This window comes from Mytilus californianus, unplaced genomic scaffold (assembly GCF_021869535.1).
Source record: "Mytilus californianus isolate M0D057914Y unplaced genomic scaffold, xbMytCali1.0.p SCAF_10, whole genome shotgun sequence".
NCBI lineage: Eukaryota > Metazoa > Mollusca > Bivalvia > Mytilida > Mytilidae > Mytilus > Mytilus californianus.
The window spans coordinates 75606953-75626212 of record NW_026262582.1 but is presented as its reverse complement, the minus strand read 5'-3'; the positions used below and the strand labels follow the sequence as shown (position 1 = coordinate 75626212).

General features: G+C 33.0%; 1 protein-coding gene and 1 long non-coding RNA gene across 3 annotated transcripts in view; one reads left to right on the top strand and one right to left on the bottom strand.

The window, feature by feature from the left end:
- The window catches only part of LOC127718542 (uncharacterized), a 191426-nt gene extending 184820 nt beyond the window's left edge, over positions 1-6606 (top strand). The window contains exons 9-16 of the mRNA XM_052224611.1: positions 137-1126; positions 1226-1423; positions 1622-1819; positions 1919-3898; positions 4394-5906; positions 5966-6083; positions 6143-6380; positions 6440-6606. Of these exons, the coding sequence (XP_052080571.1) occupies positions 137-1126; positions 1226-1423; positions 1622-1819; positions 1919-3898; positions 4394-5234 (4207 nt within the window). The 3' untranslated portion in view covers positions 5235-5906; positions 5966-6083; positions 6143-6380; positions 6440-6606. The remainder of the gene's footprint in view (positions 1-136; positions 1127-1225; positions 1424-1621; positions 1820-1918; positions 3899-4393; positions 5907-5965; positions 6084-6142; positions 6381-6439) is intronic.
- Positions 6607-17344: 10738 nt separating this feature from the next.
- LOC127718557 (uncharacterized) lies at positions 17345-18978 on the bottom strand. 2 transcript variants are annotated; one of them, XR_007989900.1, is made up of 3 exons: positions 18930-18978; positions 18363-18450; positions 17345-17427 (listed from the first exon to the last, which is right to left on the bottom strand). It is a non-coding gene; the product is annotated as an uncharacterized LOC127718557 (long non-coding RNA). The 2 variants fall into 2 exon arrangements; XR_007989899.1 differs by having other exon boundaries at positions 17345-17423.
- Positions 18979-19260: the final 282 nt, after the last annotated feature.

Below are 19260 nucleotides of genomic sequence, written 5' to 3'. Positions count from 1 at the left end.
ACAATGCTGATGTCAATCAGTGTGATATGAATGGTGAGTCTCCATTGTATGTAGCCTGTGAAGGAGGATATAAAGATATAGTAGAACTGTTACTTCAGAACAATGCTGATGTCAATCAGTGTGAAAGGAATAGTAGGTCTCCATTATATGTGGCATGTAAAGGAGGACATAAAGATATAGTAGAACTGTTACTTCAGAACAATGCTGATGTCAATCAGTGTGAAAGGAATGGTAGGTCTCCATTATATGTGGCATGTAAAGGAAGACATAAAGATATAGTAGAACTGTTACTTCAGAACAAGGCTGACATCAATCGGTGTGATGAGATTGAATGGTCTTCATTATATGCGGCCTGTAAAGGAGGACATAAAGATATAGTAGAACTGTTACTTCAGAACAATGCTGATGTCAATCAGTGTGAAAGGAATGGTAGGTCTCCATTATATGTGGCATGTAAAGGAGGATATAAAGATAAAGTAGAACTGTTACTTCAGAACAATGCTGATGTCAATCAGTGTGATGAGGATGGAGAGTCTTCATTGTATGTAGCCTGTGAAGGAGGACATAAAGATATAGTAGAACTGTTATTTCAGAACAATGCTGATGTCAATCAGTGTGATGTGAATGGTGAGTCTCCATTATATGTGGCATGTAAAGGAGGACATAAAGATATAGTAGAACTGTTACTTCAGAACAATGCTGATGTCAATCAGTGTGATGAGGATGGAGAGTCTTCATTGTATGTAGCCTGTGAAGGAGGATATAAAGATACAGTAGAACTGTTACTTCAGAACAATGCTGATGTCAATCAGTGTGACAAAAATGGTAGGTCTCTATTATATGTGGCATGTAAAGGAGGACATAAATATACAGTAGAACTGTTACTTCAGAACAATGCTGATGTCAATCAGTGTGATAATATTGGTAATTCACCATTGCATGCGGCCAGTGATGGAGGACATAAAGATATAGTAGAAGTGTTACTTCAGAACAAGGCTGTTGTCTCTCAGTGTAATGAGAATGGTGAGTCTCCATTGTATGCGGCCTGTGAAGGAGGATATAAAGATATAGTAGAACTGTTACTGCAGAACAATGCTGATGTCAATCAGTGTGAAAGGAATGGTAGGTCTCCATTATATGTAGCCTGTGAAGAAGGAGATAAAGATATAGTAGAACTGTTACTTCAGAACAATGCTGATGTCAATCAGTGTGAAAAGAATTGTAGGTCTCCATTATATGTGGCATGTAAAGGAGGACATAAAGATATAGTAGAACTGTTACTTCAGAACAAGGCTGACATCAATCGGTCTGATGAGATTGAATGGTCTTCATTATATGCGGCCTGTAAAGGAGGACATAAAGATATAGTAGAACTGTTACTTCAGAACAATGCTGATGTCAATCAGTGTGAAAGGAATGGTAGGTCACCATTATATGTGGCATGTAAAGGAGGATATAAAGATATAGTAGAACTGTTACTTCAGAACAATGCTGATGTCAATCAGTGTGATGAGGATGGAGAGTCTTCATTGTATGTAGCCTGTGAAAGAGGATATAAAGATATAGTAGAACTGTTACTTCAGAACAATGCTGATGTCAATCAGTGTGAAAGGAATGGTAGGTCTCCATTATATGTGGCATGTAAAGGAGGATATAAAGATATAGTAGAACTGTTACTTCAGAACAATGCTGATGTCAATCAGTGTGAAAGGAATGGTAGGTCTCCATTATATGTGGCATGTGAAGGAGGATATAAAGATATAGTAGAACTGTTACTGCCGAACAATGCTGATGTCAATCAGTGTGAAAGGAATAGTAGGTCTTCATTATATGTGGCATGTAAAGGAGGAGATAAAGATATAGTAGAACTGTTACTTCAGAACAATGCTGATGTCAATCAGTGTGAAAAGAATTGTAGGTCTCCATTATATGTGGCATGTAAAGGAGGACATAAAGATATAGTAGAACTGTTACTTCAGAACAAGGCTGACATCAATCGGTGTGATGAGATTGAATGGTCTTCATTATATGCGGCCTGTAAAGGAGGACATAAAGATAAAGTAGAACTGTTACTTCAGAACAATGCTGATGTCAATCAGTGTGAAAGGAATGGTAGGTCTCCATTATATGTGGCATGTAAAGGAGGATATAAAGATATAGTAGAACTGTTACTTCAGAACAATGCTGATGTCAATCAGTGTGATGAGGATGGAGAGTCTTCATTGTATGTAGCCTGTGAAGGAGGACATAAAGATATAGTAGAACTGTTATTTCAGAACAATGCTGATGTCAATCAGTGTGATGTGAATGGTGAGTCTCCATTATATGTGGCATGTAAAGGAGGACATAAAGATATAGTAGAACTGTTACTTCAGAACAATGCTGATGTCAATCAGTGTGATGAGGATGGAGAGTCTTCATTGTATGTAGCCTGTGAAGGAGGATATAAAGATACAGTAGAACTGTTACTTCAGAACAATGCTGATGTCAATCAGTGTGACAAAAATGGTAGGTCTCTATTATATGTGGCATGTAAAGGAGGACATAAATATACAGTAGAACTGTTACTTCAGAACAATGCTGATGTCAATCAGTGTGATGAGGATGGAGAGTCTTCATTGTATGTAGCCTGTGAAGGAGGATATAAAGATATAGTAGAACTGTTACTTCAGAACAATGCTGATGTCAATCAGTGTGATAATATTGGTAATTCACCATTTCATGCGGCCAGTGATGGAGGACATAAAGATATAGTAGAAGTGTTACTTCAGAACAAGGCTGTTGTCTCTCAGTGTAATGAGAATGGTGAGTCTCCATTGTATGCGGCCTGTGAAGGAGGATATAAAGATATAGTAGAACTGTTACTGCAGAACAATGCTGATGTCAATCAGTGTGAAAGGAATGGTAGGTCTCCATTATATGTAGCCTGTGAAGAAGGAGATAAAGATATAGTAGAACTGTTACTTCAGAACAATGCTGATGTCAATCAGTGTGATATGAATGGTGAGTCTCCATTGTATGTAGCCTGTGAAGGAGGATATAAAGATATAGTAGAACTGTTACTTCAGAACAATGCTGATGTCAATCAGTGTAAAAAGAATTGTAGGTCTCCATTATATGTGGCATGTAAAGGAGGACATAAAGATATAGTAGAACTGTTACTGCAGAACAAGGCTGACATCAATCGGTGTGATAAGATTGGATGGTCTCCATTGTATGTAGCCTGTGAAGAAGGAGATAAAGATATAGTAGAACTGTTACTTCAGAACAATGCTGATGTCAATCAGTGTGATGAGGGTGGAGAGTCTTCATTGTATGTAGCCTGTGAAGGAGGATATAAAGATATAGTAGAACTGTTACTTCAGAACAATGCTGATGTCAATCAGTGTGAAAAGAATTGTAGGTCTCCATTATATGTGGCATGTAAAGGAGGACATAAAGATATAGTAGAACTGTTACTTCAGAACAAGGCTGACATCAATCGGTGTGATGAGATTGAATGGTCTTCATTATATGCGGCCTGTAAAGGAGGACATAAAGATATAGTAGAACTGTTACTTCAGAACAATGCTGATGTCAATCAGTGTGATGAGAATGGAGAGTCTTCATTGTATGTAGCCTGTGAAAGAGGATATAAAGATATAGTAGAACTGTTACTTCAGAACAATGCTGATGTCAATCAGTGTGAAAGGAATGGTAGGTCTCCATTATATGTGGCATGTAAAGGAGGATATAAAGATATAGTAGAACTGTTACTTCAGAACAATGCTGATGTCAATCAGTGTGAAAGGAATGGTAGGTCTCCATTATATGTGGCATGTGAAGGAGGATATAAAGATATAGTAGAACTGTTACTGCCGAACAATGCTGATGTCAATCAGTGTGAAAGGAATAGTAGGTCTTCATTATATGTGGCATGTAAAGGAGGACCTAAAGATTTAGTAGAACTGTTACTTCAGAACAATGCTGATGTCAATTAGTGTGATGAGGATGGAGAGTCTTCATTGTATGTAGCCTGTGAAGGAGGATATAAAGATATAGTAGAACTGTTACTTCAGAACAATGCTGATGTCAATCAGTGTGAAAGGAATGGTAGGTCTCCATTATATGTGGCATGTAAAGGAGGACATAAAGATATAGTAGAACTGTTACTGCAGAACAATGCTGACATCAATCGGTGTGATAAGATTTGATGGTCTCCATTGTATGTAGCCTGTGAAGAAGGAGATAAAGATATAGTAGAACTGTTACTTCAGAACAATGCTGATGTCAATCAGTGTGATGAGGGTAGAGAGTCTCTATTGTATGTAGCCTGTGAAGAAGGATATAAAGATATAGTAGAACTGTTACTTCAGAACAATGCTGATGTCAATCAGTGTAAAAAGAATTGTAGGTCTCCATTATATGTGGCATGTAAAGGAGGACATAAAGATATAGTAGAACTGTTACTTCAGAACAATGCTGACATCAATCGGTGTGATAAGATTGGATGGTCTCCATTGTATGTAGCCTGTGAAGGAGGATATAAAGATATAGTAGAACTGTTACTTCAGAACAATGCTGATGTCAATCAGTGTGAAAAGAATTGTAGGTCTCCATTATATGTGGCATGTAAAGGAGGACATAAAGATATAGTAGAACTGTTACTTCAGAACAATGCTGATGTCAATCAGTGTGATGAGAATGGAGAGTCTTCATTGTCTGTAGCCTGTGAAGGAGGATATAAAGATATAGTAGAACTGTTACTGCAGAACAAGGCTGACATCAATCGGTATGATAAGTTTGGATGGTCTCCATTGTATGTAGCCTGTGAAAGAGGATATAAAGATATAGTAGAACTGTTACTTCAGAACAAGGCTGATGTCAATCAGTATGATGTGGATGGTGAGTCTCCATTGTATGTGGCATGTGAAGGAGGACATAAAGATACAGTAGAACTGTTACTCCAGAAAAATGCTGATGTCAATAAGTGTAATAGTAAGGGAGAGTCACCTTTACATGCGGTTTGTTCATATCATTTCAAATTGCAATCAATATACAGTAAAGATAGAATGGAACAATTTTCAAAAAGGTGCATTGAAACTGTTAAAATATTACTTGCATGGAAAGCAGATATTACATTGCGTAATGAGAATGGTCAGACACCACTTGATGTTGCCCGTGAATCAACGTTCGTGGAACTTGAAAATCTTTTTGAGGAAAATCTCCAACTAAAAGAATCACAATTAAAGTAATCATTTCATAAATTTGAATTTTACAACGAGGTAAATATAGTTACAATGTTAGTATTGTATCACAATTAAAGTCAATGAATGCACTCATAATCCAGGTGTTACTTAAACCAGACATTATTTTTAATTAGCTATGTAGGTAATTTAAAGGAATATACAACAGAAATAACTAACAAGATTTATCTAAGATTACAATAAATGCCTGGACAAGATTTATCTAAGATTACAATAAACGCCTAGACAATATTTAATAGTTTTTACATTATCTTATGGCATAATTTTTTTTCAGAATTTTTGCAAATAATATTTAATAACATGATTCAAAAAAGTAATACATAAAAGAGTATTATTTCAACATTACTTGTAAAGTTTATTTTGATCTTTGAACTTTAATTTGATCACTCCGCAACATATAATATGTGTAACAAGGGGAATCCAATATGAACATTGGTCGGTATATGTATGGAGTGTATGTAATTGATCAGTATATATATATAGGTCTATGTAAATTGTTGGTTTATGTATGGAGTATATGTAATTGGTCAGTATATGTATAGGTCTATGTAAATTGTTGGTTTATGTATGGAGTGCATGTAATTAATCAGTATATGTATAGGTCTATGTAAATTGTCGGTTTATGTATGGAGTGCATGTAATTGATCAGTATATGTATAGGTCTATGTTAATTGTTGGTTTATGTATGGAGTGCATGTAATTGATCAGTATATGTATAGGTCTATGTAAATTGTTGGTTTATGTATGGAGTGGATGTAATTGATCAGTATATGTATAGGTCTATGTAAATTGTCGGTTTATGTATGGAGTGCATGTAATTGATCAGTATATGTATAGGTCTATGTTAATTGTTGGTTTATGTATGGAGTGCATGTAATTGATCAGTATATGTATAGGTCTATGTAAATTGTTGGTTTATGTATGGAGTGCATGTAATTGATCAGTATATGTATAGGTCTATGTAAATTGTTGGTTTATGTATGGAGTGTATGTAATTGATCAGTATATATATATAGGTATATGTAAATTGTTGGTTTATGTATGGAGTGTATGTAATTGGTCAGTATATGTATAGGTCTATGTAAATTGTTGGTTTAAGTATGGAGTGCATGTAATTGATCAGTATATGTATAGGTCTATGTTAATTGTTGGTTTATGTATGGAGTGCATGTCATTGATCAGTATATGTATAGGTCTATGTAAATTGTTGGTTTATGTATGGAGTGCATGTAATTGATCAGTATATGTATAGGTCTATGTAAATTGTTGGTTTATGTATGGAGTGTATGTAAGTGATCAGTATATGTATAGGTCTATGTAAATTGTTGGTTTATGTATGGAGTGTATGTAAGTGATCAGTATACGTATAGGTCTATGTAAATTGTTGGTTTATGTATGGAGTATATATAATTGATCAGTATATGTATAGGTCTATGTTAATTGTCGGTTTATGTGTGAAGTGTATGTAATTTACCAGTATATGTATAGGCCTATGTAAATTGTCGGTATATGAATGGGTTGTATGTAATTGATCAGTATATGTGTAGGTCTATGTAAATAATCGGTATATGTATGGAGTGTATGTAATTGATCAGTATATGTATAGTTCTATGTAAATTTTTGGTTTATGTATGTAGTGCATGTAATTGGTCAGTATGTGCATGGAGTGTATGCAATTGATCGGTGTATGTAATTGGTCCTTATACCTATGGGATCTATGTAAGTGGTTAGTATATGTATAGAGTTCATGCAATTGTTCAGTATATCGATGGAATAAATTTTATTGGCTGATTATTATCGAAGTTTATGTCATTGGTCATTGTATGTCTTTTGCGTATATATTCAGCCTTTTACTGTGTGTAGTGCATGTAATAAGTCTTTAAATCCATGTAATGTTTATGATTGGTTGGTAGATTCATGAAGTGCATGTAAGTGGAAAGTATATGTGGGGAATTGTAATGAATACGTCAGTATATGAGTATATGTTGTTTTGTATGTATCTGAATGGAATATATGCGATTGTTTCATTTATGGAGTGTATGTCATTGGTCAGTGTATATACCAATGGTCAGTTTTAAGGTTTGTGTATATTATTGGCCTGATTTTGTGTGTGGAGTGCATGTAACTGGTTAGTATATGTATGAAGTGCATGTCACTGGTCAGAATATGTATGAAGTGTATGTCATTGGTCAGTAAATGCATGGAGTTTGTGTCATTGGTCAGTATATGTGTAGAGTGTATGTCATTCGTCAGTAAATGTATGGACTGTATATGTATGGAAAGCATGTTATTGGTCAATATATGTATGAAGTGTATGTCATCGGTCAGAATATGTATGAAGTGCATGTTATTGGTTAGTATATGTTTGAAGTGTATGTCATTCGTCACTGTTTGTATATAATGCTTGTAAGTGGTCAATGTATGTAAGGAATGCTTGTAATTGTTCAATGTATTACGGAATGCTTATAATTGGTCAAGGTATTATGGAATGCTTGTAATTAGTAAGTTTATATATGAAATATATGTGATTGGGTTGGTGTATCCATGAAGTGTATGTTATTCGTCAGTATGTAGATAGGGTATGATGTAATTGGTCAGTGTATGTATGGAGTTATATGAAATTGGTCAGTATATGCATATATGCATTTAGTGTATGCAATTGATTTTATACCTGTTATATAAATAGAATGTTTTTTTTCTATATGTAAATTGTAATAGACTACCTTATCATTATGTTTTTGTAAATGCAAGCGTACTGTTTATTATGGCATACACTGTTATCTGGAAAATACATTCTTGTATGATTTGTAAGAAACACTCATTAATTATTTTAATGACATGTTATAGGGTTCTTTCATGTCTTTGTTAATAATCAACTTTAACTGTTTAGTCCATTTTTGGTTATATCCTTTAAGGGTGAGTTGGTACTTCTGCATCATGCCTTTGTGTTGTTGTGTTGTAGTCATTTTTGTTTTCTTGTCTTTCATATTTGCTTATGTGCCTTGTCCAAATGCCGTTCTGTTTTTTCGTTGTTGAGATGTTTGTTTTTATAGTGATTAAGATATAAAAAAAAAACAAAGTTGACTGCTGTAACCCATTTTGACATTTTAAACTTTTATGTGTGTTTGTTTTTTTCACACATTGTTGTCAATATAATGGACTTTAATGCAACTGCCATACAAGTGAGAGGTTTAACAAGTTATAAAACCAGATTTAATCCACCGTTTTCTATATAAGGAAATGCCTGTTCCAAGTTAGAAATATGACAGTTGTCTTCCATTCGTTTGATGTGTTCTAGCTTTTTTGATTTTGCCGACTGATGAGGGACTTTCCGATTTGAACTTTCCTTTGAGTTGGGTATTTTGTTTTGCTATTTGACTTTTTTCATATCTTTGTATTGTAATAACCACAAATATCTTGGTATTGTAATAAACAATTTGATTACATTGGTAAATACTATTATTTTGTAGTCAAGCAAAAAACGTTAATTTTACGTATGTAAGACACCATGTAAAATCACATTTAGTCTGTAAGAATTGACAAAGGTTTATGATTTATGCTGAAAAGGTTCTACTGTAATTGAAATCTACAACTTGTCAAACATTATGAAATGACTTTTATTATCTGTATACTTTTTAAATCCTTGTTTGTCCAGGAATTTTTATGTATTCAATTCGCAGTTAAAATATATGCTATATATGTGCTTTCATGATATATTTTGTTTACTTAATACGTATGTAGAAATCATATTTATAAACCATGGTACTGTTAATTAAAGCTTGATTCCTATTTATAAAAGTATCTAATCAATATTTATGTAAATGACAATATTTGAAGTAACTTGATTTGCTGTTGAATAGTGTTATTACCCAAAGTGCAAAAGGCTATGTGATAAATTTCTTTTATTGACAACTGTAACAACTGAAAATAGAATTTGTTGCTTCTCTACCAAGACAGTCAGTGAAAAATGACTTGTTAAAAAAAAATTCCTTATTTATGTTCATGTTTGTTTAACAACAGAGAACGTTGTGCTGTCAACGTATGATGTAATATAATTTTTACCCTCATGCCTACTGAACGTTTCTGCTTATCTATATATTCTTTCTAGACATACTAAGTACCGTTACATAGCTTTCCTGCCAAATACTAGAAGTACATGTGACAGTAGTAGTATACCACAATCCAACCTTAAGGAACTAATTATGTTATTGATATTAAGTCACAAAATATTCACTCAACGGATGATGATTGTTACTGTATTTAGTAAATGTTGACCTTAATAATTTCAACTAAGATATTGTGTTGAATTTATTGATGAACATGATTTATTAAAATACACTATTAAATAATTGATTGACATGCTTTACACTATATTATCTATGAAAATGACCATTTTGAATTATAGTATAACTTTTATATATTAGTGAATGACATGTTCGATACGGTATCTATGTAACATATAACCATTTTTACTTGTAATTTGACTTTTATATATAAATGTTTTATATTGTATCTATTAACATTACCATTTGACTGATTGTACGACTTTTAAATAGTAGTGATTGATACTGTGTCTATTGAAATGACCATTAAATGACTAATAGTATGACTTTAACATATGAGTCTTTTATACTGTATATATTAAAATTACCATTTTGACTCGTAGTATGACTTTAAGAAAAATTGCGATTTATATTTTATTGCTATCAATAGTTTTCTGTGGAACTTCTTTTTCACAGTGCTTAGGTTTATTACGCCCGTTTACGGGACGCATTAGGGTATACCGTTGTCAGTCTGTCTGTCCGTCGTCAACATGTCGGACATTAACTCAAAAACGCTTTAACCAATTTGCATAAAACTTTGGTGAATTGTTTATATCTATTGAGGTGAGCTCCCTTTCGTTTTATATAAATTTTAGATTTTACGTTTCCGAGTTATGGGGTTTTATTCATTAAAAAAATGGGGATTTTCCAGTTTTCGGACAATAACTGAGAAATGCTTTCAGCAGTTCTCATGAAACTTTGATGAATTGTTGATATCTATTGATGTAAGCTCCATTCAGAATTTTATAAATTTTAGATTATACATTTCCGAGTTATGGGGTTTTATTCATTAACAAAGGGGGGATTTTCCAGTTTTCAGACAATAACTCAAAAATGCTTTCAGCAATTCTTATGAAACTTTGATGAATTGATTATGTCTATTTATGTAAGCTCCCTTTAGAATTTTATAAATTTTATTCGTTTATAGTCTGACAGCAGATGTACAAAGTATTGCGCAGCAGCATAGTGTATTGCACAACAGCAAGAAATCTTTAATTGAATATACATTCAATTCATATAACCAATTTCAAGTTCTTTGACTACATTTATTCAGAAACCTATAATATGTCAAATATTTAAATACAATCCAAATTCAGACCTGTATCAAGCTTGAATATTGTGTCCATTTTTGCCCCAACTGTTCAGGGTTGGAACTCTACGGGCGTATCCAGCTGCGCTCAGCGAAGTAATTTATTTTTTCTTTGTTTGCTTATGTTTTTGTTTATATGCTCAGCAACACAAGTAACGCACCACATATTTTAGTGTATAGTTTCGCAATTTCCTCCTTGCTAAAAAAAACATAAGAACTTTACCAATGTTAATTTATTAATTATTACTTTGACATTAATCAATGTTTTACACATACGTTTTAAGTTTCAGTGGTGTTTCAAAAAAACCAAGTTATTTTTTTTTTTAGAAATCTAATTTGGTTACGAAACTGAACATATACAGATATATATTTTTATTTTCTTAGGGGAAGAGATACATATTGAAATTATTTTTGTTAAAGTAAAAAATAAATGGACTATGTTAATAGAAGGCGGCAATCTATAACGACTAAGATTAATATAGTTATACTTCCGGGTAGAAATCCTGTTTAGTGCAGTATATGGCATTTTAGGGGACGTTTTCAGTTGTTTGTGCTTTTAGTTGTGTTTTCTGTAGCATTTTATAGTTGTTTTATATCCATACAATTTTCAATTACATCTGTAGAATATATATACAATATATGGTCAATGTCAGAAAAATATAAACTTTTTTGTATGAAGCTGAGAAACTGGGGAAGGGCGAGGTTCTATATATATATCTTTTTGATATTACTTTTTTAAATGTTGTCATTTTTCTTGAAATATATATCTTTAACATACCTGTTATGTGACAATTCCAATTCATTGAGAATCTTTCATTTAGTCAGTTCACACTGCAGTATGTTTTGCATTTTTTTGTTACAAAACACAAAGAGCATAATCACCAGGTTTAGATTGTTAGTACATATCTGCACCCCTCTTATGAAAGTACAAGTTTTTTTGGTGTCCATCCACCCATCAGGTATTCTATCTCTGCTTTGTTTCGCAAGGTAGATAAGTGAGCTAGTGTACAAGATTACCTCTGTAACCAAATGTTAACATACAGTTTAAAAAAGATTTGCACTGACATAATATTCATTGTTGTTGCCCTTGTTCTCAGTTCTTGTTCAAAAGGAATTATTTTGCCAAACCCTTCTTATGTTATTATGTACACACTGGTACATTTGGGTTTTATACTTTAAGTTTTTAGTAGTGTCCTTTTTATAATTCGAAAAGGTAAAATTTATTAAATTTATGTTTGTTTTGGACTTAAATTCTTGATTTATAACGCAATATATCACACATTGGTAATCAATACAGTGGTGAACTGGTGGGTATGCCCATGATTGAATTTCAAATTATAGTATATAATTATATTCGTGTGTAATAGTAGAATACACCGTTATTGTACGATGTTTCATATATAACCACATATATTTTAATATTTGACTGTTAGAAATAATTAGCTAAAACAATGTATTGTACCTTAAATTGCTTTCACATTCGAACTAACGCAGATTATGAAATAATGCATAAATACATAATTACTACTTAACTTTTTGTGTTTTTGTTTGTATTGTTTTCAGTGTGGTTCGTGTTGCTAAATCTTTAGTTTTCTATGTTGTGTCTTGTTACTATTATTTGGCTGTTTGACATTTTCTTTTTTAGCCATGGCGTTGTAAGTTTATTTTCAATCTATGAGTTTGAATGGCCCTCTGGTATCTTTCGCTCTCTTTTTTATTGTAACTACATGATGAAAGTTTTATATGATAAATTCAAGTTGGATTACATTAAAAAGACAGCAAACCGATTTTTTTTCCGCGGCACATTTTTATTATTTTACATCGGCATTTTCCATTGACATTCGACCGGTAAATTTATCAACTAGTTGAAATCCTCCAAATCTAGAAAGAAACAATGCTATATTGAACAATAGTGTGTAGTATTCTACATGCACATAACAAACAATGTGGAAGCATAGGAAAAACTATGCCTGGGTTCTGACATCGATTCTCTACATTGAGAAAAAAATAACACAACAGTTTCTTATCTTGGGGAAAGAAAAAGAGGATAAGGCATAGTTCATCAAGTACTTGATACTTCTTATTTGACACCTTTGTTGGTTAACTAATAAAGCTAAACAAAACATTGTATATTGCTACATAGAAACAAAACTGTTTAATACTTTAGCAAACACTAAAGTAAGATATACTAAAAACAAGCTTCCATGTACTGGTTTCCTGCTAATACCGATATCAAGCTGCCTTGCAATTGTCGTCACCAGCGTCTGAATAGTTCATGAACCATGGTTATGCCAAAGAACCGTATCAGCTTCAAAAATAATACACGATGATCTTGACGTATATATTCTATGTACTGACGTTATTTATCATCCTTCTGAAGTGTTCTTGTATTTGTCTTTGTAAATTACTTACGTCTACTGTTTGTCCATTTATTGAAACATATTTTTTAGGCGTGGCTCGGTACTTGTACATCACGCCATTGTGTTTTTGTGCTGTAGTCATTTTCATACCACCGCTAAACATTTGCGTTTATATAATGATATCATGTCGTCGTGATCGTCCGAAGACACATTTGGTTTCCGGACAATAACATAATATGTTCAAGTGAATAGAAGGCTTGGATTAAGTTTGGGGGTTACTGCCCTAAACTTTTAGACATAAGGGGCAAACAAAGGGGCCAAAAACAAGCATTTTCTAGTTTCCAGACAATAACTTGTGTTAAAGTTTATGGATTCTCTTAAAATTGTACATTTTTCTGAAAAGAAGTAGTCTTAAATTAAAAAATAGAAATTAAGGGGAGGAGTTCAAAAAGTGTTGTAAGGATTTAAAAAATTTTTTTTGTATGGTCCATGTTTTGTTACTCAATAAAATTTTTTGACAATTTTTTTGGGGACGATATTTAAAAAAACATTTTTGACTTGGTACAGGCATTTTCTTTTAAGTAAAAGGTGGATTTAACCTGGTTTTATAGCTAGCTAAATCTCTCACTTATATGACAGTCGTATAAAATTCCATTATACTTACATTTATATTTTTTATTGAAACCTATGCTGTCTCAAATATTTAATCACAATCCAAATCCAGAGCTATATTAAGCCCAAGCTATTCAGGGTTTGAACTCTGTGGTTATATCTAACTGCGTCCTTCTAGTACAGTCGATTTGTGCAAATTTAGACAAAATTGCTCTTATTGTGGACAAAGTATTAACTTTTGCATACTAGAAGTATAGTTCATGGTTAACATTTCAGCTATGGACCCCCTCTGCAAGTCAAAATTGGCGGAAGCGGTGGTCATTATTCTATAACATACTTCAAAAAGTCATGAAAAGTATATTAAAGCCATTGACATGAAACCTGGTAAAAAGAGTTGTACAAATTGCCATGTTGAACAAACTGTATGAAAATGTTACCAATATTGAAGTACGACCGTCTTGAAAAATCTCAAAAAATCAAGTAAAGAAAGGTCAAGCTCCGAATGCAAAATTCAATGTCGATAAATCGTTGGTTGTAGCGATGTCCTGAAGGGTTCCTATATAGTCCAGTCGATTTCTGAACAATTATGCAGATAGTGTTAATTTCATCAAACTGTGCAGAGTTTAAAGTTAGGTCATAGCAAACATTTAGAGTTATGGCTACATTTCAGGAAATCAAGATGGCTGACTTTGGCGGCCATTTTAATAGCTGCTAGAAAAATTAATAAAACATGTAAAAAATCATATGAAAATTAGGCTAAGAAAATAGTTTTGTCATTTTTAATAAAACAAATGACAAGGACTATTATATGAGGATTTCAGATATTGAAGTACTATCGGCCATTTTGAAAAGTGGCCACTTGAAAGCAAAAATTTTCAATGCATCGTTTTATATATCCTATTGTTTTGATACATTCACAACTAGTTTTGCAAATTTCTGTAGAAATGTGGCTATTTATATTTAAATACACCAAGGGGTATCACCTTTCAAGAACAAAACATTACGTAATGTATTTCGATACTGCCCTGACCATATCGAAAAGGATTAAAATGGTAGATATAAAAAAAAATGCAAACTATAAAAAATACAGAATTCCAAGTAAAAGTCCCTTATCAAATGACAAAATCAACAGCTCAAAACACATCAAATGAGGCCGAAACAGCTGTCATATTCGTAAATTGGTACAGGAATTTTCTTGTGTAGAAAATGGTGGATTAAACCTGGTTTTATAACTAGCTAAACCTCTCACTTGTATGACAGTCATATAGCAATCCGTTTTATTGACAATAATAACAGTGGAGCTGAAAAATCTAATGAACAGATAGCCTAGACAAAATGTTCGATATACCAACAGATGACACCTGTCGTGAGGATTTACAATATAGAGCAATAATCAAAACAACAAACATATACATTGGAGCTGGTTATCAGTCCTTTTATTCTAGATTATTTGTTGAATTGGTTTTATCCCCCATCACAAAAATTGGAACAGTTGAATGAAGGTCGTGGGATTGCAGAAACACTCCAGAATCATAAGACAAAATGACACAAATTCTATCGTTTTTTTAGATCTCAAGTTATCTCGTCAAAAAAAATTAAACATATTCTGAAATCGAAGACGCGTCATGTTTGAAAATACCAGTTAAAATAATAAGATACAGTTGTGGTGAATCAAGAGGAACGTCATTCAATCATTATTATATATTTTATATATTACTAAAAACTATATACCCCTTATGAGCCCCGAATACAATGTTTAAATATTTTAAATAAACAGAGAGTTTGTACCCAGTCATTCTGGTTTAAGGGTATAACTCGTGGCTCTATATGCTAAATGTCTTGAGTTTGATTCCAAGCATGGAAACAGGATTTGTTTGTACACTAATTTTGATAATCGTTAATTTATATCAAAACAATTTTTTTGATATCAGTATATTTAGAGAGATTAATCTGTATGTATAGATATTGCACACTTACTTCTATATTCACTGTATACCCAATATATCAATTATTCCTCAAATATTAAATTAAACTGCATTCATTTATCTTAGAAACAGATTTCATATTCATATTTATTTTTTCAAGTATATATTCATTTTTTTAAATATAAATACTAGTCATAATTACGAAAGATAAATCGATTCATGCAAGTATTGTTTTCTTCAGTTTTCTAATAACATACTGTAAACCAATTTAATTTCGCGAGCGATTTATTTTCGCGACTTTCGCTAGTATAATAATATCGCGAATATAAATCGTCGCGAATATGTAAAACTTTGGTTATTTCTTACTTAACTACATCAAGTAAATTTTAAAATCGCGAAATCAAATCGCCGCGAAATGGACTAGAAAGAAATAAACGCTAAATAAATAATCCGCGAAAATAAGTTGGTTTACAGTATTTTGCAAATGTTTAATTAGAAAATTTAAAGGTCATTCTCACTAGATTTAATAGTTAGTATTTTTCGAAGCAACGCCTGTCCAGCCATCCGTCTGCTAGTCCGCTTCCTATCAGGTTACATATTTTTGTTAAGTAGTTTAACATGCAGTTGTAGTTTCTTCAACCTGAAACTTTGTTTACGTATTAATTGTTTTGTTAACTAAAAGAATTATATATTAAAAAGTAAAATCACTAAAATACTGAACTCCGAGGAAAATTTAAAATGTAAAGTCCCTTATCAAATGGCAAAATCAAAAGCTCAAACACAACAAACGAATGGATAACAACTGCCATATTCCTGACTTGGTACAGGCATTTTTATGCCCCCGCCGAAGCGGTGGGGCATTAAGTTGTACCCTTGACCGTCTGTACGTTCTCTAACTTGAGTGCCTCCATCAAATGTTATGAAACTTATACACAATGGTTATTACCACAAAATACAGATCAAGTTTGAATTTTGGTGGCGTCACTTTAACCGTTCTAGAGTTATGCCCCTTTATAAATGGAAAAAAATGCAAAAGTTTTAGTTTCTGTTCTCTAACTTAAGTTTGCCTCAACCAAATGTAATGAAACTTATACACAATGCTTATTACCACAAAACACAGATCAAGTTGAATTTTGGTGGCGTCACCTTAACCGTTCTAGAGTTATCCCAGCAGGCATTTCAACGTTGAAACAACGTTTAATCAACGTTGATCTGTAACGTTGAAAAGACGTTGAAATAACGGTTGGTTTTGAAAGTTGACACAACGTTGAATATCTGACGTTATATTTTCAACATTGTATCAACTTTGATTTTTGATTGAATATGGGTTGAAACTTAACATTGAAACAACGTCACCCTAATATTGCAACAACATTCTTTCATGTTGAAATAAGCAATGCGTTGCTTGTTGTTGGCTTATTTGTCACATGTGTTTGTCGTTACAAATTTAGGCGGTTGGTTTTTCTCGTTTGAATTGATTATTGAAGGGTGTATTGTGTCCGGGTATTCTATTGCGGTCTATACGGTGTGGTGTGTGCTTATTGCTGAAGTCCGTTTAGTGACCTCCACGTCAATTGGACTCTGTTGGATATTTGTCTCATTGGAAATCATACCACATCTTCTTATATCGATAATAGTTAGTAACCACACAAGATATTGAAGCCACATGACTCTACAGAGGACATCAGCAAGATTTGAATAAAAAACAGTACAACAGATGTCAAAAGCTAAATTAAGTATAGCCAAAAGGTGATCTGGTAAATGAATACAAATAATCTCTTAATAGTCTCTAAACTCCTCCAACCATTTCTGGTGCACAATCCTTCTTTAATTCAGCTTCTGTTATCTTTGTGTAGGCCTCCATTACTCTACCTGAAAAAACAGACCAAATAATATTTTGTAAACATGACTTAGCAATTACGTAGAACGTCAAAGGCAGGGAATAAAATGTTATATAGGCCAGGTTTTTTTATTTTTTTACTGGTTTATATAACAGCGGATCCGTTTTTACCATTTTTTTTCGCTCCTGTACATGTACAATGTAACAATACCGCCTATCTCGAGCACCACGATCTATTGTTCAAATGCCACCTATTTCGGCCACCACGATCTATTGTAACAATGCCACCCATCTCAAGCACCAGGATCTACTGTCACAATGCCACCCATCTCGAGCACCAGGATCTATTGTAACAATGTCACTCATCTCGAGCACCAGGATCAATTGTTAAAATGCCACCTATCTCGAGCACCAGGATCTATTGTACAAATGCCACCCATCTCGAGCACCAGGATCTATTGTTAAAATGCCACCTATCTCGAGCACCAGGATCTATTGTAACAATTCCACCCATCTCGAGCACCAGGATCTATTGTAACAATGCCACCCATCTCGAGCACCATGATCTATTGTAACAATGCCACCCATCTCGAGCACCAGGATCTACTGTTAAAATGCCATCTATTTCGAGCACCAGGATCTATTGTAACAATGCCACCCATCTTGAATACCAAGATCTATTGTAACAATGCCTCCCATCTCGAACACCAGGATCTATTGTAACAATACCACCTGTCTTATTGATTGCAGAGGTTATGTTTTAAATTTGATATGCATTAAAAAAAATATTAATCCAAATAAAATCAAATCAAATCAAATGTCTTTACTAGTATTCCTAATTAAAGGGCCTATATAGAGCATATAAATCAATTCAAATCACAAAGTTCACACTAACAACACAGGCAATCCAACATACATACTGATTATTGATAATCAAAAATGTTTAAAAAATTTTAAAAATACATACCTTGACAGCTATTACTTTTATCCTTAAATCTTTCTTTCCTAAGTTACTGATCTGTCCCTTTCCTAAGTTACTGTTCTGTCTCTCATACCTGTGCAAAAAATAAGAATAACATCGATCATCATCGCCAAGCAATATTTTAAATTTGTAAAATTCGATTGAAGAGTAAAAAGAAATTATTAAAAATTTCAGAGCATAGTTGACAATAATTAAAATAGTGTGATTATGGATGACGGGTTAAAATTTTAGATAAAAAAGGGGGCTATGATAATCTTACTTCGCAAAAGTTCCTTTTCTTTAACAAATCAGCAGTAAATAACTAAAATGAGCTGTATGTAGGCTGAGATTGTAGTAAATATTTATATAGAAGTGCAGTCATAACGTTGAACGTACAACAAAAAGACGATGTACACACTGAAGTCAGTAATGTTATCTTTACAACATACACTATGGCGAGATTTTCAAAATATACACGTACGTTTGTGCATTATAATCTCCCAATGTTAACATCACACAAGCATTAAAAGACAATTAATACAGCAACATATAATAATTTAAAGAAACACTTACATTTCTATGAATTCTTCTTTGCTGAAAACGGTCCTAAATATTGTCAAGGAAAATTATAATGAATTTACGCGTTTGAAAAAGGCGGTCACACACGTGTGGTCATACATTAATCAGCATCATGTCACGTGATAATTTTATCAATAGATTATTGGAAGTGCTAATCCTCGTGTATCAGTTGTGTAGATGCCGCACTTTCACATGCTGTGTCTTATCTTTGATTAAAATATTTCCGGATAATAACAAATTAGTTAGTAGCATATTTCGATGAATGATAATTTAAATTTGTACACTTTTATGATTTTGATAAACGTCCCGGTTTTGGAATATTCCT